This window comes from Triticum aestivum, chromosome 3B (genome assembly GCF_018294505.1).
Source record: "Triticum aestivum cultivar Chinese Spring chromosome 3B, IWGSC CS RefSeq v2.1, whole genome shotgun sequence".
In the NCBI taxonomy this organism is placed as follows: Eukaryota; Viridiplantae; Streptophyta; class Magnoliopsida; order Poales; family Poaceae; genus Triticum; species Triticum aestivum.
Window position 1 is genome coordinate 53,647,428 of NC_057801.1, and position 21,151 is coordinate 53,668,578.

At 44.2% G+C, this 21,151-nt stretch overlaps 1 protein-coding gene across 1 annotated transcript; it reads right to left on the reverse strand.

Moving 5' to 3' along the window:
• Positions 1–15,809: 15,809 nt before the first annotated feature.
• Positions 15,810–21,145, reverse strand: LOC123068530 (receptor-like protein 12). Its single transcript, XM_044491117.1, has 3 exons — positions 20,401–21,145; positions 19,973–20,053; positions 15,810–19,206 (listed from the first exon to the last, which is right to left on the reverse strand). Exon 3 carries the CDS (start codon positions 18,269–18,271, stop codon positions 16,010–16,012), a length of 2,262 nt encoding a protein of 753 aa, XP_044347052.1. The 5' UTR covers positions 18,272–19,206; positions 19,973–20,053; positions 20,401–21,145; the 3' UTR covers positions 15,810–16,009.
• Between the last annotated feature and the right edge of the window lie 6 nt (positions 21,146–21,151).

Genomic DNA, 21,151 nt, shown 5'->3' on the forward strand with positions numbered 1-21,151 from the left:
CCAAAGGTATTCGGACTTTACAACATATGTTGGGCTGAGTACCGCGCTCGATTATGAGCCCTGAATTTCCAGGTACGTGCATTAGTCTGGCGGAACGACAGAGTTTGTCAAAAACGCCAGTGTCCCTCTCGGTTGTTTTAAGTGCCCGGAGGGTTTGAGGCAACAAGAGACGATAAAAAAGGTTTACACAGTGTCTTAATCTAAAAAGAAACCTTTGAACGGGACCCTGCTGCACGTCTGCAGCTTTGTCTCCATTGTGCCGTATCCTGGAAGGGTGTAGCACGGTGATCATCTATAAAAAGAGAAAACCCAGGTGAAAGAATCTGGTGTGATCATCCGAAAAGTTGGTTATTCTTAATGAACCATGAAAATTCAATCTATTGTGTATTAATAGGGTCGAACCGAACTATGGACCCTTTTAGATGCGGGCAACCCCTAGGAACACATATGGGGGCATATCCATCGACCAAGCTCAGGTTTATCTAGGCTGCTACGACTAGTGGTGCGCCGGACACGTCTAGCCATGTCCATGGTCTCGACGACCGATCATTTATTTGGGCTGGCGGGGCCGTTCAATGGTTCGTCTGCTAGAGCCGCCACATATTCTTCTACACACAAAGAACGCTCTATATTTCCACTGATTGTGATGACGCCACATGGACCGGGCATCTTAATTTTAAGATAAGCGTAATGCGGTACTGCGTTAAAACGAGCGAAGGCCGTTCTTCCGAGTAGTGCATGATAGCCGCTTCAGAATGGAGCGATGTTGAAGATTAGTTCTTCGCTTCGAAAGTTGTCGGGAGAACCGAATACAACTTCTAATGTTAGAGAGCCCGTACAGCTGGTCTCTACGCCTGGTATTACTCCTTTAAAGGTAGTACTACTTTGGCTAATTCTTGATGGGTCTATCCCCATTTTGCAGACAGTGTCCCGATATATTAGATTAAGACTACTGCCACCGTCCATTAGGACTCGGGTGAGAGGGTATCCGTTAATTATTGGGTCGAGCACCAAGGCAGCCGAACCTCCATGTCGGATACTAGTCGGATGATCCCTACGATCGAAAGTGATCAGGCAGGCTGACCATGGGTTGAATTTGGGGGCGACGGGCTCTACAGCGTATATGTCTCGGAGTGCGCATTTGTGCTTCCTCTTTTTTCTGTCCCCCAGTGTTCGGCTGGCGAGGTTCATCCTTGTCTTCACTTGGCGGCTCTCTCCCCTTGTGTTCGGCGTTTAGTTTGCCGGCCTGCTTGAAGACCCAGCACTCTCTGTTGGTGTGATTCGCAGGTTTCTCAGGGGTGCCATGAATCTGACATGATCTGTCCAGGATTTTGTTTAGGTTGGGTGGTCCATCTCTGCCGCCTTTAAATGGCTTTTTCCGTTGACCGGGTCGAGAGCCCCTGAATCCGGCATTTACCGCCGTGTTATCTGGGTTGTCTTCATTTTTTCGGCGCTTGTTTTTATTGCGTCGTAGCTTCCCATTGCCGTCCTTCACTTCGGATGTGCCTGGGTCACTGGTGCCGCTGCGGGCTAACTAACTATCCTCGCCCGCGCAAAAGTGGGTCATGAGGCTTGTTAGGGCTGCCATTGTCCTCGGTTTTTCCTGGCCGAGGTGTCTGGAGAGCCATTCGTCTCGGACACTGTGTTTGAAAGCCGCTAAGGCTTCAGCATCCAGACAATCAACGATTTGGTTCTTCTTAGTGAGAAACCTGTTCCAAAGCTTTCGGCTGACTCTCTGGGTTGTTGGATTTTGTGACTTAAATCATCTGCGTCCGGAGGTCGGACATAGGTCCCTTGATAATTAGCCCTGAAAGCATCCTCAAGTTCCTCCCAACTTCCAATTGAGTTTTCGGGGAGGCTTTTCAACCAGTGCCGAGCTGGTCCTTTCAACTTGAGGGGCAGGTATTTGATGGCGTGGAGATCGCCTCCGCGAGCCATGTGGATATGAAGAATAAAGTCGTCAATCCAGACCGCAAGGTCTGTCATTCCGTCGTATGCCTCTATGTTTACGGGTTTAAATCCCTCTAGAAATTCATGATCCAGCACCTCATCGGTGAAGCACAGGGGGTGCACGGCACCCCTGTATTTGGATGTCTCATGGCATGCTTCCGACGGCTATGGTGTTCGGTGTTGATTCCGACCTGTTATTCGATCAGTATAGTCGTTTTGGTGGCCATGATCATGCGCCGGAGCACGCTTACTAGGTCCATAGATGGACCTGGCCATACCGGCTCTTTTGTCCAGGTGCTCACGTAAATCGTGTGCTGACTTGTGTGCGGCGTCATTAGCCACTCTGTCTCGGCCACGGGGTGGTCGGTCCGGCAGATCGATCGTATTGTTTTTTTGTGAGATGGGCTTTATAGCCTCGCCGACAAATTCGGGCAGCAGCTTGCGCTTTGGGTAGCTCTTTGTGTGGCGATTGCCACCGTATTTTTCGTCAGTGTCAAACACTTTGTTCCATCTCCGGTTGAGCATATCCTGCGCGGCCTTAAGCCTTTGCTTCTGCTTCTTCAAGCTCCTCGCGGTGGCGATAAGCCTTTTGTGGAGGTTCTCTTGTTCCATGTACTTTTTCAGGATGATGAGTGCATCATCGTCCGGACTATTCTCCTTTCCGGAGACAGTTTTATAAATTTTATCTTCGGCATCACTGTGATCGAACAGAGGCCCCAGACTATGTTCGCCGTCCCCTGGCTCATCCTGCTCCATCGCTTGGGTCCATGGGGTCGTCGTTAGCTTTTGAGTCGACCAGGGTGTTATTCTTCCTTGTGCCGTTATCACTGTTTTTGCTGTGGTGGGATTTAGAGCGGTACCGCTGACATCGGTGCTTTGGTTGCTTCTCAAGAGGATTATCCTCCATTGCTTCCTTCCGTTCCTCGCCGTTGTTTTCTTTGGGTGTGTCTACCATGTATATATCATATGATGAGGTGGCTGTCCAGCGCCCTGTGGGCGGTGGTTCCTATTCTTCTCCGGCATCGTCATTCATACCGTCGATGTCTTCAGAGTCAAAATCAAGCATGTCGGCTGAGTCATCGACAGTGGCTATTAAGTGGGTGGTGGGTGGGAAACGAATTTATTTGTTGTCCGCTTCCCACTCAAGCCAGACATAGTTCGGCCAAGAGTCTCTTGACAGGGAGAGGGATTTCAACGAATTTAGCACGTCACCTAAGGGCAAGTGCTGGAAGTTATCCGTGGAGGTAAACTGCATGATCAGCGCCCCATCCGTTTCGATAGGCACGGATGCGCGCGGTTCGGAACCTATGGTCGGAGATGAGTCCGAGGATCCGATGACACAGACCTTATTGGAGGTGAAGTCTGTGTTCGGCTCTATCGCCGATGAGCGTGTGGCTTCCAGGGCAGGGTCCCTCCACGCATCCTCGGATAGCACGATCTACTCCGGATTGAGAGCCGAGGCAACTGCAGGTGTGATCTCCTGAATACTGTCCGATGGCAGATCTAGGTCATGCTCATCGTGGCTGCACGGCGCACCTGTTATGGACTCGAATCCGTCGAAGATCAAGTCTCCGCGGATATCGGCAGTGTAGTTCAGGCTTCCAAACCTGACCTGATGGCTAGGGGCGTAGCTGTCGATCTGCTCCAGATGGCCAAGTGAGTTGGCCCGCAGTGTGAAGCCGCTGAATATGAAGATCTGACCGGGGAGGAAAACCTCACCCTGGACCGCATCGTTGTAGATGATTGAAGGAGCCATCAAGTCTTATTGTGACGACACAGTGGAACTCCAATGAAAGCACCAATGTGAGTGTCAAAACCGGCGGATCTTGGGTAGGGGTCCCGTACTGCGCGTCTAAGGCTAATGGTAACAGGAGGCAGGGGACACAACGTTTACCCAGGTTTGGGCCCTATCTTTGGAGGTAATACCCTACTTCCTGCTTGATTGATCTTGATGATATGAGTATTACAAGAGTTGATCTACCACGAGATCGTAGAGGCTGAACCCTAGAAGCTATCTATGGTATGATTGTTCTTATCCTACAGACTAAACCCTTCGGTTTATATAGACACCGGAGGGGCTTAGGGTTACACAGAGTCGGTTACAGAGAAGGGGATCTACATATCCAGATTGCCAAGCTTGCCTTCCACGCCAAGGATAGTCCCACCCGGACACGGGACGAAGTCTTCAATCTTGTATCTTCATAGTCCAACAGTTCGGCATAAGCATATAGTCTAGCTGTCCGAGGACCCCCGAATCCAGGACTCCCTCAACGACGACCATATCAAGATCACAAAGCATTGAGACAGACATGAGGTTGAATCCTAAGGACTCGACAAGCATGACTTTGTCCATGTGTCTATCCTTTGAGATTGCAACCTTACCTAGGCCCAATACCTTGCTTTTGCCTTTGTCCGCGTAGGTGATATGCTTCAGATGAGATGGTGACAAATCAGTGTCCATTAACAAGTTCCTGTCACCGGTCATGTGGTTTGTACATCCACTATCGAGGACCCACTTAGTAGCTTTAGGTTGTTCATCCTGCAGATGAATTAGTGCAACTTACGAACCCATATACTTCATCAGTGAAGAATATGATATCAATTTCATCAACAGTAACAGATATAGCAATATGAGGACGAGAGAAATGAGTGATTCATTTCTTCATGGTTAGCTTGCATCCATTCAAGCACATTCAGGTCTCCAGCAAATTCTTCAAACGATTAAGTTCGTATGGAGACCTGACCATGCATAAGAAATTAGTTCTTTTTCTTCACCACCCACATCTAGAGGGGTGGCAAGGAGTTCATCATTCTACGAGCTCCATAAGAAAAGGTTGGCATTGAAGCCAGTGCACTTTGTTTCACAGAAATTCTTCGAGGACTTATGAGGCACTGAAGCATATGAATAAGCAGAGAAATTCTTCGAGGACTTATGAACATAATGGTTTTAAGAATAATGCACATATTCATATCCTTTAGACTTTCCCTGCAAAACAGAAGTGTTAGCACGATCATGTTCATATGAGGATTTTGATCCTGATGAAGAATTTAATCCATATGAAGAATTTGATCGGGGGTTCCTTTTCTTCATAGGTGGTGTCATGATGACATTCACCTGAAGATTTTCAAGGCACCTTTCGGGAACCTGATTTTCTTCATAGGGGGACCGTTCCTGCAGTTAGTTCCAACATATCGAGCAAATACTTCACCATTCTGATTCTTGAACAGTTTATAGTTAGAGTCAAATGACTCATCAGAGGAATATGAAGAATCACAAGTAAATCCAGATAGAATGCATGGATCTACAGGAGGTCCTTTCACAGAAACCCATGAGGTTTTGGGATACTGCTCAGGTTTCCAATAGGTCCCATCAGCATTGAGTTTCCTCTCAAAGGCAATACCCTCTTTCCTAGGATTCCTGTTCAAGATCTGCTTTTTGAGCACATCACAAAGAGTCTGATGCCCTTTGAGGCTTTTGTAAATGCCTGTCACATACAATTCCTTCAGCCCTGCATTATCGTCGGTGATACTTGTGGTATCCTAGATGAGGAATTTGTGACCACAGAGATAGTTGAAGAATTTGCGGCAATAGAAGCATTTGAACATTCAGGAGAAGAATTAGCAGATTCACGCTCAATGCATTTGAGACATGGTGGAATAAATTCTTCCTGAGCGGAACTGATCTGTTGAGCAAGCAATGAATCGTTTTCCTTCTGAAGATCTTCATAACTCACTTTTAACCTCTCAAGATCTTGCTTTCTCTGAATAAATTCATAAGAAAGCTTCCCATGATCAGTTAAGATAGTGTTATGATGATTTTGAAGGTTGTCAAACCTAGTCTGAAGTCTCTGAAGATTATCAGTCAGAGTCTTAGTTCGATTCAATTCCTTACCCAACAGGTCATCACTTTTGTCTAGTAGATTTTGAATCTTTTCCAAAGCCTTCTGTTGTTTAACAACAATTTTAGCAAGTTTGGAATAGCTAGGCTTGAGATTGTCATCGGATTCATCCTCACTAGAGTCAGAGGGGGAATGTTTGAGTACATTGGCACCTTTTGCCATGAAGCAGTAGGTGGGAGCATAGTCATCGACGCTCTTGTCAGCAGAGTTGGGGAGGTCATTTTCTTGAGTGTTGAAGATGGACTTGCTGACGTAAGCAGTAGCGAGGGCTAAGCTCTCCACACCAGAGTCTGACTCCTCAGATTCCTCCTCTTCCACATTATCCTCAGATTCAGCTTCAGAGTCCATTTCCTTGCAAATGAATGCCCGGGCCTTCTTGGAACTGCTCTTCTTGTGAGATGAAGACTTTGAAGATTTTGATGATGAAGACTTTGAAGATTTTTGATACGTCTCCAATGTATCTATAATTTATGAAGCATTCATGCTATTATATTATCTGTTTTGAATGATTATGGGCTTTATTATACACTTTTATATTATTTTTGGGACTAACCTACTAACCGGAGGCCCAACCCATATTGCTGTTTTATTGCCTATTTTAGTGTTTCGAAGAAAAGGAATATCAAACGGAGTCCAAAAGGAATGAAACCTTCGGGAGCGTTATTTTTGGAACGAACATGATCCGGGAGACTTGGAGTACAAGCAAGGGAACCTTCGAGGAGGCCAGGATATAGGAGGGCGGCCCACCCCCTGGGCACGCCCACCCCCCTGGGCGCGCCCCCTGTCTCGTGGGCCCCTCGTGGCTCCCCCCACCGACTTCTTTCGCCTATATATTCCCATATACCCTAAAAACATCGAAACGGAAGATAGATCGGGAGTTTTGCCACCGCAAGCCTCTGTAGCCACCAAAAACCTATCGGGAGCCCGTTCCGGCACCCTGCCGGAGGGGGGATCCCTCATCGGTGGCCATCTTCATCATCCCGGCACTCTCCATGACGAGGAGGGAGTAGTTCACCCTCGAGGCTGAGGGTATGTACCAGTAGCTATGTGTTTGATCTCTCTCTCTCCCGTGTTCTCTCTCGTGTTCTCTCTATGGCACGATCTTGATGTCTCGCGAGCTTTGCTATTATAGTTGGATCTTATGATGTTTCTCCCCCTCTACTCTCTTGTAATGGATTGAGTTTTCCCTTTGAAGTTATCTTATCGGATTGAGTCTTTAAGGATTTGAGAACACTTGATGTATGTGCTTATCTATGGTGACAATGGGATATTCACGTGATCCACTTGATGTATATTTTGGTGATCAACTTGCGGGTTCTGCCCATGAACCTATGCATAGGGGTTGGCATATGTTTTTGTCTTGACTCTCCGGTAGAAACTTTGGGGCACTTTTGAAGTACTTTGTGTTGGTTGAATAGATGAATCTGAGATTGTGTGATGCATATCGTATAATCATGCCCACGGATACTTGAGGTGACAATGGAGTATCTAGGTGACATTAGGGTTTTGGTTGATTTGTGTCTTAAGGTGTTATTCTAGTATGAACTCTATGATAGATTGAATGGAAAGAATAGTGTCAATGTCAAAACCGGCGGATCTCGGGTAGGGGGTCCCGAACTGTGCGTCTAGGCGGATGGTAACAGGAGACAAGGGACACGATGTTTTACCCAGGTTCGGGCCCTCTTGATGGAGGTAAAACCCTACGTCCTGCTTGATTAATATTGATGATGCGTGTTACAAGAGTGGATCTACCACGAGATCAAGGAGGCTACACCCTAGAAGCTAGCCTATGGTATGATTGTTGTTCGTCCTATGGACTAAAGCCATCCGGTTTATATAGACACCGGAGAGGGCTAGGGTTACACAGAGTCGGTTACAATGGTAGGAGATCTACATATCCGTATCGCCAAGCTTGCCTTCCACGCCAAGGAAAGTCCCATCCGGACAAGGGACGAAGTCTTCAATCTTGTATCTTCATAGTCTTGGAGTCCGGCCGATGATGATAGTTCAGCTATCCGGACACCCCCTAGTCCAGGACTCCCTCAAATAGCTTCATGTTATTTTACTACGGACTCTTGAATAGATAGAACAGAACAGATAACTTTGAGGTGGTTTCGTACCCTACCATAATCTCTTCGTTTGTTCTCTGCTATTAGTGGCTTTGGAGTGACTCTTTGTTGCATGTTGAGGGATTGTTATATGATCTATCTATGTTATTATTGTTAGGCTTTTCCCTAGTAGTGCCCTCATGCTAGCCAAAATTCCTTGCACCAAGTAGAGATACTACTTGTGCTTCCAAATATCCTTAAACCCAGTTTTTGCCATGAGGGTCCACCATACCTACCTATGGATTGAGTAAGATCCTTCAAGTAAGTTGTCATCGGTCCATGCAATAAAAATTGCTCTCTAAATATGTATGATCTGTTAGTGTGAAGAAAATAAGCTTTATACGATCTTGTTATGGAAGCAATAAAAGCGACGGACTGCATAATAAAGGTCCATATACAAGTGGCAATATAAAGTGACGTTCTTTTGCATTAAGATTTTGTGCATCCAACCATAAAAGCGCATGACAACCTTTGCTTCCCTCTGCGAAGGGCCTATCTTTTACTTTATGTCCTTTACTTTATGCAAGAGTCAAGGTGATCTTCACCTTTCCCTTTTTCATTTTATCCTTTGGCAAGCACCTCGTGTTGGAAAGATCTTGATATATATATCCAATTGGATGTAAGTTAGCATGAACTATTATTGTTGACATCACCCAAAGGTGAATATGTTGGGAGGCAACACTATAAGCCCCTATCTTCTCAGTGTTCGATTAAAACTCCATAACCATAAGTATTGCGTGAGTGTTAGCAATTGTAGAAGACTATATGATAGTTGAGTATGTGGAGTTTGCTAAATCAAAGCTCTGGCATAAACCCTTCCTGAAAATAAGATGAATTGCAATTGTTTGATGGCTAATAATGAAGTTTGCTAGTTTTCAAGAAAGTTTATGGGCTATGCTTTAACATGTGAATTGCTTGTTACTTGACCGTGAGAAGTTTTATGAGATGAACTACTGTTATGACATATAATGATGCTAGAACAGGTGATTGAAATTATCATTGATCAAACTTGTGCACCTGCTAGCATTCACACTTCATAAATTCTTTCTTTTATCATTTACCTACTCGAGGACGAGTAGGAATTAAGCTTGGGGATGCTGATACGTCTCCAACGTATCTATAATTTATGAAGCATTCATGCTATTATATTAATCTGTTTTGAATGATTATGGGCTTTATTATACACTTTTATATTATTTCTGGGACTAACCTACTAACCGGAGGCCCAACCCATATTGTTGTTTTATTGCCTATTTCAGTGTTTCGAAGAAAAAGAATATCAAACGGAGTCCAAACGGAATGAAACCTTCGGGAGCATTATTTTTGGAACGAACATGATCCGGGGGACTTGGAGTACAAGCCAGGGAACCTTCGAGGAGGCCAGTAGATAGGAGGGCGCACCCACCCCCCTGGGCGCGCCCCCTGTCTCGTGGGCCCCTCGTGGCTCCCCCGACCGACTTTTTCGCCTATATATTCCCATATACCCTAAAAACATCAAAATGGAAGATAGATCGGGAGTTTCGCCGCCGCAAGCCTCTGTAGCCACCAAAAACCTCTCGGGAGCCCGTTCTGGCACCCTGCCGGAGGGGGGGTCCCTCACCGGTGGCCATCCTCATCATCCCGGCGCTCTCCATGACGAGGAGGGAGTAGTTCACCCTCGAGGCTGAGGGTATGTACCACTAGCTATGTGTTTGATCTCTCTCTCCCGTGTTCTCTCTCGTGTTCTCTCTATGGCACGATCTTGATGTATCGCGAGCTTTGCTATTATAGTTGGATCTTATGATGTTTCTCCCCCTCTACTCTCTTGTAATGGATTGAGTTTTCCCTTCGAAGTTATCTTATCGGATTGAGTCTTTAAGGATTTGAGAACACTTGATGTATGTGTTGTCGTGCTTATCTGTGGTGACAATGGGATATTCACTTGATCCACGTGATGTATGTTTTGGTGATCAACATGCGAGTCCATGAACCTATGCATAGGGGTTGGCACACGTTTTCGTCTTGACTCTCCGGTAGAAACTTTGGGGCACTCTTTGAAGTACTTTGTGTTGGTTGAATAGATGAATCTGAGATTGTGTGATGCATATCGTATAATCATGCCCATGGATACTTGAGGTGACAATGGAGTATCTAGGTGACATTACGGTTTTGGTTGATTTGTGTCTTAAGGTGTTATTCTAGTATGAACTCTATGATAGATTAAACGGAAAGAATAGCTTCATGTTATTTTACTACAGACTCTTGAATAGATAGAACAGAAAGGATAACTTTGAGGTGGTTTCGTACCCTACCATAATCTCTTCGTTTGTTCTCCGCTATTAGTGGCTTTGGAGTGACTCTTTGTTGCATGTTGAGGGATTGTTATATGATCTATCTATGTTATTATTGTTTAGAGAACTTGCACTAGTGAAAGTATGAACCTTAGGCTTGTTTCCTACCATTGCAATACCGTTTGTGCTCACTTTTACCACTTGTTACCTTGCTGTTTTTATATTTTCAAATTACAAATACCTATATCTACCATCCGTATTGCACTTGTATCATCATCTCTTCGCCGAACTAGTGCACCTATACAATTTACCATTGTATTGCGTGTGTTGGGGACACAAGAGACTCTTTGTTATTTGGTTGCAGGGTTGTTTGAGAGAGACCATCTTCATCCTACGCCTCCCACGGATTGATAAACCTTAGGTCATCCACTTGAGGGAAATTTGCTACTGTCCTACAAACCTCTGCACTTGGAGGCCCAACAACATCTACAAGAAGAAGGTTGTGTAGTATACATCAATTTCTTCTTCTTCTTTGAGTCATCAGAATCGTCATCTTTGTACTTCTTCTTCTTTGATTCCTTTTCCCGTAGAGGGCAATCAGACATGTAGTGACCAGGTTTCTTGCATTTGTGGCAAGTTCTATTTTTGTAGTCACGAGACGAGGAATCATCACTCCTGGAAGATTTTCCAAAGTGACCGCGTTGAGAGAACTTCTGAAATTTCCTCACGAGCATTGCTAGCTCCTCACTCAGTTCTTCAGGATCACCAAGGCTGCTACCAGAATCTTCACCTTCAGACTCAGAGACTGCATTGGCCTTCAGTGCACATGATCTTCCATAGCTCGGTCCATAGAGATCTCTCTTCTCAGCAAGCTGGAACTCATGAGTGTTTAGCCTCTCGAGGATATCAGCGGGATCTAGTCACTTGTAATCAGCTCACTCTTGAATCATCAGTGCAAGAGTATCGAATGAGGAATCAAGTGATCTTAGCAAATTCTTCACCACCTCATGGTCGGTGATGTCAGTGGCACAAAGTGCTTGAAGCTCATTTGAGATGTTAGTGAGGCGATCGAAGGTTTGCTGAACATTTTCGTTGTCGAGTCTTTTGAAGCGGTTGAAGAGATTGAAGAGATTGTGAATAACATCAACTCGGGAGTGACGTTGAGTGGAGACTCCTTCGTTGACCTTGGACAGCCTGTCCCAAATCAGCTTAGCAGTTTCAAAGCACTCACTCTGCCGTACTGTCCTTTGCTCACTTGGCCACATATGATATTCTTCGCTTGAGAATCGAGTTGCTTGAATCTCTTCACATCAGTAGCATTCACAGACGGAGTGACTGAGGGAACACCATTTTCCACAGCATACCAGAGATCGTTATCAATTGCCTCAAGATGCATGCGCATCTTGTTCTTCCAGTAGGGGTAGTCCGTTCCATCAAAGGTAGGACACCCAGCCGAGACCTTGATCATACCTGCAGTCGACATAACTAAAACTCCAGGTGGTTAAACCAAAATCACACAGAACAAGGGAGTACCTTGCTCTGATACCAATTGAAAGTGCGTTAAGTCGACTAGAGGGGGGTGAATAGGCGAATTTTACAAATCGTCACTGAGGAATTTCAGGGTGAGGAAATTCCTAAGTCACGAACTAGAAGCAGCGGAATAAGTACTCAGGTATAAGCATAACAGAGCAATAGCATAGTCATCATGATAAAATGAAAGACAAACACAGAGTACAGAAAGCGTAAACACAGGATAAGCAGGCTGAAGACAATGTGACTGAAGAAATTGGATTGAGGAAATAGATAAAGTCTTCAGTCAAAATCTTGAAACAGTAATAATCAGGTTCATCAACACATGAATGGAGAAATGAAAGGGTTGAAGAAATAGAACCAGTAGGCTTGGTGAAGATAATGATTTGGTAGACCAGTTCCAATTATTGTGACAGTTGTACATCTGGTTGGAGCGGCTCGGTATTTAAACTCGAGGACACACAGTCCCGGACACACAGTCCTCACCGTATTCTCCTTGAGCTAAGATCACACAGACCTCACCCAACACTCGTGGTAAATCTTCACAGGTGACTTCCAAACCTTCACATACTTGGTCACTCGGCGATCCACAATTCCTCTTGGATGCTTAGACCATGACGCCTAACCGTCTGGAGGATACACAGTCCTCAAAGGTAACAAGCATCGGTTCCACACAGGAACAATATTTTTAGTGATGCTCAATCACTTTGGGTTTGTAGGTTTGGGTTTGGGATTTGGGTTTTCCTCACTTGATGATTTTCGCTCAAAGTCCTCGAAGGATGGGATGCTCTCAATTGACAAGTGTCAGTTTCTTTCCGAGCAGCCAACCAGCTAGTGGTTATAGGGGGCAGCTATTTATAGCCTAGGGAGCAGCCCGACATGATAAGACATAAATGTCCTACAATGATATGACCGTTAGGTGGTAGGATATTTTGGACAGTTGGCACGTAGCACAGCAACGGTCGGATTTGAGGTTCGAATTCCTCGGGGCTATCATGTTCCTCACTGTGTAGGCAATCCGCACTGGCAAATTCCTAACTCCTCAGTCAGAACAAATTCCTCGGAGACTAGAAGAACTTCGTCTCTGTCACTGAAGAAATTGACTAAACTGATACGAGATTTCCAATGGCTTCACTCGAAAGGATTGAGTAGGTGTGGGATTTTGAGATGAGCATCACTTGGAAATCAGTTTCCTTAGTATTACCTCGACCCCCTTTAACAGTACGGTGTTTCCTATGACTCAAGAAAGAGAAAATGAAACTACGAAAACAAAAGTTTTCACGCTTTATAATCCTCGCATGAATATCTAAGTCTTCAAGGTCACACCAATTTCATCACTTTCAAAGTCTTCAGGAGAACCAAAGTCTTCAGGTGAAGACATTCATTTTTAGGGGTCGACTTTCACGGTAAATATCAAACTCCTCATTGACTTATAGAGCATGTGTACACTCACAAACATATTAGTCCCTTAACATATAAGTCTTTAATATACCAAAATCACTAAGGGGCACTAGATACACTTACAATAACAATGATGGGTCCTGAGGTGAACTCCCTTTGTCCATATTCTCATGATCTTCAAAATTCAGCTTCTCCAAGACATAGCGTCTGGCATGGGAGGGGATGCACTAGTCAAATTGTAAACGACATAAATTACGTGTTGAAGAAGCAAAAGTCATGCTTAATTACGAAAAAGACTTGTCGTTGTTGCGTACCGTACAAACATCAAAGGTCTCGTTGAGCTTAATACTGAAGCGCCGACCGTCTTCCAAGTGAGGCATGTCGCACAGACCTCGGTCGTCGCCGCAGTAGTCGCACTCAGGGATCCTATCGTTGCCGTAAGACATTTTCTATGTTCCTAAGTCAGAGATTAAACTTCTTAATTTCAATATATGTACTACAAAAACTAAAGTAGATCAATATTATTCATCACGGGATGACTATCGATCTGTCAGGATTCTTCCTCTCTGACATTTGCGACCGTCGGTGATGGAAGCTCCTACTTTGATTTGAAAGTGCATTAAACCAAAATGTCCATCACCGTGCTTCTATCGATCATTATTACACATCGAGCGCCTGAAATTTGCCGGAACAGAAATCAATCAACACTCCGGCAAAACATAGGCCACTCTGAGGTGTTCCCTACAAAATGCATCTGTGCATCCATTTTGTCAGCATTTTTCGAAATCAATAATGAAATAGAAGTGCATATAACAGGGTGTAGCCTCACATATACTTTCTTAAAAAAACTAGCTTCATCACATTATCACAGCTAATCATCTACTACTCTACTACATCTACGGAAACATCTACATCATCATTGAGATCAACGACATGGGGATTTGGCTGGTCTCACCTCGAGTTCGGAGGGGGTCGGTGATGGGGGGCGACGACGGGGATGATGTAGGGGCTCCTTCATTTTTGTAAAAACAAAATATAAATAAAAACATTATTATCCTGATATTAGGACTTAGTGAAACCCTATAAGCTATCAACTAAACATTATTATGCTGATTCAAAAGACATATATTTACTAAAAATTTGTATTACTAGTTCTTTTTACTAAAAAATTGTATTACCAAAAATACCCTAGTTCTAACCCTAACAGTTATCGATCCATTCATCTACCTATCCAAAACATTACTAAAAAAACCTAGTTTAATCCATCTGGCTATTGATCTATCTATCCAAGCATTACAAAAAAACCTAATTTCATCCACCCATTTATGCAATGCAGGAGGGAGGGAGGGAGGGATGGAGGTTGAGGGTCCGAGGGAGATCGTGGGAGGGAGGGAGGGAGGAGGGACAGAGGGAGGGAGGGATGGACGAGGGTCGGAGGGAGGGAGGGAGGGGACATACCGGGGCGCGACGGCGGCATCAGCGGGCAGCAAATGCGGCGGTTAATGGCAGTAGAGGCGGGGGGTGGCAGCAGCAGTGACGGGGATGGAGGTGGAGAGTGGAGAGCGAGAATGAGGGCCGCGTGCGGGTGAAGATGAGTTAAACTTACCAGTAACGCATGATAGGAAACGACGCTACTGCTAAACTCTGTAGCAGTAGCGCCGGCCTGTCGACCAGCGCTGCTGCTAAGGCCGGCCCTCTCGGCTGGCCCATGCACAAATAGCAGTAGCGGTGGTCTACCAATGAGCGCTACTGCTAACATGTTAGTAGTAGCGCTGCTTTCCAATGGCCGCTACTACTACGGTCAACACCGGTGGGTGTGGAAGGGTCCACAAAGCAGTAGCGTTCCGGTAGGTGTGGAAGGGTCCACAGAGCAGTAGCGTTGGTAGGCTATCCAATGCTACTGCTAGTTCCATACTTGTAGTGCTCATCTATCATGCGCGCTACTGTTAATTAGCAGTAGCGCCGCGCCAGTTCCCGCGCTACTGCTAAGGTTCTATCTATAAGTTTTCTCCTAGTAGTGCATGTTCTTTTACTCTTTCTTTTGTGTTGTGCAACAAAGGAGCACGTGCAACAGCCGGAAGCACGCCGACTAAAGGATGAGTATCTAAAAGCTCGCTAACACTTGGCATTCTCATTAATGGTGGATTCCTCTTAAGCTTCTTCAAGTGTGTCTGAGAAGTGAAGAATTAGCATACTTGTTTTGATTTCTGAAGAAACCACAAAGCCACTAATCTTTACTTGGGAACAATGAAAGACAAGTCAAACACTCTCACTACTTGCAAAGCATCGTCCAGAACACAAAGCAGCTGAAAAAAAAAGTGAAACGGTTTCAGAATCCAGGCATTTTCACCAATTAGGAATTCCTAATATTTATTCATATAATGAGGTTATTCCACATTTGTGCAGAAATATGGTATAAAGTATCTCTCTAAAGTATTGTGAAGTTCTATAAATCTAGGGCTTGTTTGGATCAAGGGAGTTCCACAAGAATTTCGCACGAAACCAAACAATAATCCACAAAAGTTCTTAAAACATCCTTTCCGTTCCAAACTCGCCAACAATTTACAGCTAATTTTTGTTTATTCTAAAGAACTCATTTACTTCCATCCAAATATACTTACCACACAATCAAAAAGTAAATATTGCACAGATTCATCTGTAATTTGCAGGTCTAGCGCCCAAAAACTCAATAACAAAATGCACATCAAAGTACTAGCAAATACACATAACTTCGTAGTCAGTATTCTTTTACAACAATGGAAGACAAGTACTACAGATAGTCAGATATGCTCAATAATGGGCGCATATGCCTGCACATAGCTTTACTTCAACACCACGTGATGCACTTTGCTCATCCATGGACCTTGGCCTGGAAGTATGACATGCAGCTATACATCTTCTTGGTTACCTTCCCTTGCATGTTGTCCACATACTGATAGAATGCACACCTCCAGGTCTCGCTGTAAAACCAGAACATGCCGCAGTACAGCCAGAACCCAAAGATGAACCCAGCAGCCACAAAGCAATACAGCCACAATGCCTCCCTGTTGTCTTCAGCCTGGCTCATTCCGCTTTGCGTCGATGTCGGCGAGTCTACACAGCCCTCCAAGGGGAAACCACATAACCCTGGATTGTTGCTGTATATGGATGGATCTGGGAGCGTTCGCAGCTGATCGCTCATAGGTATCAACCCCGATAAATTGTTACTCGAGAGGTTCAGAGCGGTTATGCTCTTCAAACCTGCAAAGCTTGGAGGAATTTCTCCCGAGAGTCGGTTCAGAGAAAGGTCCAAGGATTCCAGCAGTACTAGATTGCCAATGTCTTCGGGAATGCAGCCCAACAAATGATTTCCTGATAAGTTCAGATACCTCAGTCCAAGAAGGGTTGTGAGCCCCTTTGGAATCTCTTGTGACAGAGAGTTGCCAGATAAGTCGATACCCACAATACCTACCATTAGGATTGGGAAACCATGATCCGCACCTTTCCAAACTATTTGAGTCTGCCCACTAATTATCTCAAATCTTAGATTATTGTCCGAGACAATGTCTTCTGCATTATGTACCATGCCAGTAAAATTGGTAAAATTGTCTGGAATGGGTCCACTGAGGTTGTTTTTTGACAAGTCCAATACATGGAGTTGCTGGAATTTTAATATCTGGTGGGGTATGATTCCACCAAACATATTTGATGACAATCGAAGAACAATGAGATTTGGCAAGCTCTTGCTTATCCAAGAAGGTATTCTACCTGAGAAATTATTGCCTCCAAGATCTAGACTGATAAGGTTTTTGCATTTCCTAAGACCCAAAGGAAAGGTTCCTTTCAAATGGTTATTGGCTAGGCGTAAACAGATAAGATTATCTTCGCAAGTCTTCCAAGAGGGAACTACACCACTGAAAGAATTGCTGGAAAGATCCATGTATCCCAAACTTGGCATGTCCCACAAACACTTGGGGAGACCTCCATCTAACAAATTGTTTGATAGGTCTAGGAAGGTTAAATAAGTAGAGTTACAAATGAATACCTTGCCCCCATCTGTCAGTAGCCTGCCATACAAGTGATTTTGACCCAAACTCATCATGCTAAGCTGCCATGGATGCTCGCCAACACAGTCCTTTATATCTGCAACAATGTTGTTTGCCGTGAAGTCAACATACCTCACGGATGTGCAGTTTCGGAAGGTGTGGTGGTGAATGCCCGTGAATCCATTGGACCTAGCACTCACAATACGCAGCCGTCCTCCTATGCAAATGGATGACGGGAACAGCCCGGAGAAGTTGTTCCTTTCAATATCAACTGTATCCAGGAGGCTGCTATTCCCAAACTCAGAGATGATGTGGCCTCCGAGCTGGTTTCCTGTCAGAACCAATTCCTGGAGTGACGCCAAATTAGAGATGGTACCTGGTAGCTGCCCTTGTAAATAGTTATACCATAATTGCAGGTTGTTTAGTTGTGTGATGTTTCCAATCTCAAGTGGGATGCTCCCTGTCAGATTGTTCTTTTGCATGCTGAGCTCGCGGAGCTTCACCAGCTTCCCAATTGTTCGTGGAATTGACCCGGTCAAAGTAACCGAGTGAAGATGGAGCTCCTCCAATGTCGTCAAGTTACCAATCTCTTCAGGTAGATTGCTATCGAGCCCCAGGAGTGATAGATACAGTTCAGAAAGGTGCTTAAGTTGTCCAATGCTGTGCGGAATGGCACCCCTCAAAGATGTATTATTGAAGATATACAACTGGGCCAAGCTCGTCAGGTTGCCAATCCCTGCTGGAATTGTACCATATAGACCATTGCTGAACAAGGTGAGACTCTTCAGGTGGGGAAAAGCCGAGAAGTCGAACCTGTCAAGTGTGCCGTTCAAACTTGTCTGCATAAGAAGGAGCTCTGTCATGTGCCCAGCCGAGTTGCAAGTGATGTGCGTCCACTTGCAAAGGCTGGTGGAGTTGGCCAACGACCATGATCCAAGGGAGTCATCCGCACTGACCAAGCTAGCCTTCCAATTCACTAGCGCTTCCGCTTCACGCCGGATGCCTGCTCTCACCGTCACCGGCGCGGCAGCACATAGTAGCAGCCAAGTGCAAGAGAGCAGGAAGAGACCTAGGGGATGGAGTTTCATAGTGGCTTCGGTATGGGTGGTGCTTCCCTGGTGCAGAGGATATAAAACATTGGGATGAGCCAGCTAGCCAGCCTGCCGGCCATTACAGTGGTGGTCTGGTCGTAGCTTACAAATGGCACACATGAGAATAGGAAATTCCATATCACCATCAGGCTGCCACTTGCTCTACAGGAAAAAACTTTAAAGCCGTGTACCCAAAGAACTCGGCTTATGTCAATATAAACTCGGTTTACATATAAGCCAAGTCAAACTCCCGGCTTATATGACACGGTTTACACTTGATCGGCTTATACGCTATAAGCCGAGTGCCAGTGGGAAAACACTTGGTTTACGTATAAGCCATGTGTTTATACGAGGCTCTCGGCTTACTAAAGTAACATGACGGCAGCCGCGAGATAACGGCCACGTGTCACCGTCAATATAAACCGAGTGCCTAACTGAGCCACACGGTTTAAATATAAACCGAGTGCCTGCATGAGCCACACGGTTTATATATAAACCGAGTGCCCACGAGCTCTACACGGTTTAAATATAAACCGAGTGCCTAAGCGATCCGCACGGTTTAAATATAAACCTAGTGTCTACACGAACTGCACGGTTTAAATATAAGCCGGGTGCCTTTGTACACGGCTTATAGGACATCCATTGTTAAACATATCCTATAAGCCGGGTGCCTGCATCTGGAACACTCGGCTTATACAGCTCCCCGTGGCATAATATGCCTATAAGCCGGGTGCCATGTCCCTGGGACACTCGGTTTATATGCCAAATAGCATTTTTTTTCCTGCATGCTTCAGCGAGCAGCAGCAAGATGGCTTATATATCCAGCAATATATTGATCGATCCAGCAAGCAAAATGACCAACAATATATATCCAGCAATATATTGATCCAGCAAGCAAAGTGAGCAACAATATATATCTGGTGGGATTTGTCCTGAAAATAAGTAAGAAAAACATAGAAAATGGCATTAGATACAAACAGAATCATAATACCATTGCTCTAAGAAAAAACTGGACAGCAAATGAGAAGGATGAGACATCACTGAAATTATAATTTATAAATTGCATGGAATCTCTAAAAGGCTTATATTTAGGAACGGAGTGAGTATATCCACAAGCATGGCCCAAAAAACACAACATTACTAAAACGTCTTTCTAATTTTGATGGAGGTACTGCCAAAAGTAGGGCAAGAAATCCCAAATTAAAACACCGGGAAGCGAACCTTTAAAATGAATATTTATTGGAACAGAGAAAATAACATAAAACAGACCTGATAAATAAGCCACTCGATGCAAGGGTGAAAAATAAAAAGGAAAAATATGCAAGAAACATGTCTCAATAATGATCTGCGATCAAGTAATTTTAGAGATGTCATTTTGAAGAGAATATCTTAAGTAGAGCACTGCATGTATTTCTCATACTACGTGAAAAGAAAAGGCCATACTATGCAAACTACATATGGGCATATTTTTAGAAGGAAACTTTGTCAGGTTCGAGCAGACATAATTTCATCTTGTTCTTAAGACGACATATGGATATATTTTAGAAGTAAACTTTCTCAGGTTTGACCAGTCATAATTTCATTTTGTTCTTAAGACGACTTCCATTCCAGCAAAAAATTGGCGACAAAAGAGACCTTATTTTGGTTCTAAAATACACACAGAAATATCAAGTATATAGCAGCTGAAGTGCTCCTTACCTCCTCCCAGTAGCTATTCAGAAATACATCGGCGACGATTGCAGCTTCCAATATCACAAGCAAGAATACAAAGATCACGTGCTACATACATGGCAGGTTAAGGCAAAATAGTCCATATCACCAAGACACAGTACATCTAAGGTCACAGAGCTCCAAGAACATAACTGGGACTTAAGGTTTCAGCAAACTATTATTAGGAGTCAACAGTTCCAGTTCAAAACTTGACTGCTAGAGACATGACCCTCTTTTTGAAATATCATTTATATTTTTTAAATGGATATATCTGAAAAAAAAAAGCACGCAAGGTTTGGTCTTTATGTGACAATGCAAAAGGCTTTGAGGAATTTTGTTAAACCAGTAGCAGCTTCCATGTAAGCACACTTAAATAGGCTAACTCAACTCCTAGTATCAGACGCTTCCAAGGATACACAAGACAGGCAGGGGCTGTTTGCAGTTTCAGCGGCGATGTAGCCCAAGCAGGTCAGCAAGCACATGATGATTCCCAGGCTGAGAAGAGTGTAGATAAACCTGCATAAAAATTGATCTCTTAATCAAAATAGCCATCCCATATTACATACAGTATATTCATAAGAAATCCCTAGAATACTCTTGGCATGGCAAAGAGGCATGAATTCTCTAGTTTCTCAGACCCAACATAAAAAACATGGTAGTAGTATAAATCATCCGGTGCGTAGCTTAACAGCGAAGCGAGAGGAAGATGCTGATCACCGCAAATATTTTTACCCCAGCCATAAGTTTTGTTCGACCTACAACATTTGGATTGGATAAACTATCTTCGGCTGTAAGCTAACTTGCTGGAATGCAACAACAGAAGATTGTCTTGAACACTAATTTGTAAAAGTAATATGCAAGATACAATGAAAAGTAAGATATCTAATTTAACTGCCCTGCCAGCAAGTTGCACCCAGATAGTAGTTATTCTGATTTCTGAACCAGTGTACTATTCTGATATCTGAAGCTAATTTACTCTGAGATAAGAGTCCAATTGCCAGCATCAACCAGCTTCTACACCTACATGTTCTTCTATTGCCAATTTACCATCTTTCATAGATTTCTTCTTACTCTTCCTTTTCGTATGAGCATCACATCACAGATGAGAAAAGGGGAATCAGGAAACATGCATAAATATGAACAAGAGCATTCAAGGCAAGGCAAAAG

What these genes read in the sequence shown, in the direction of transcription:
- LOC123068530 (XM_044491117.1), bottom strand. Translation starts at nt 18,271, where the DNA reads ATGAAACTCCATCCCCTAGGTCTCTTCCTGCTCTCTTGCACTTGGCTG.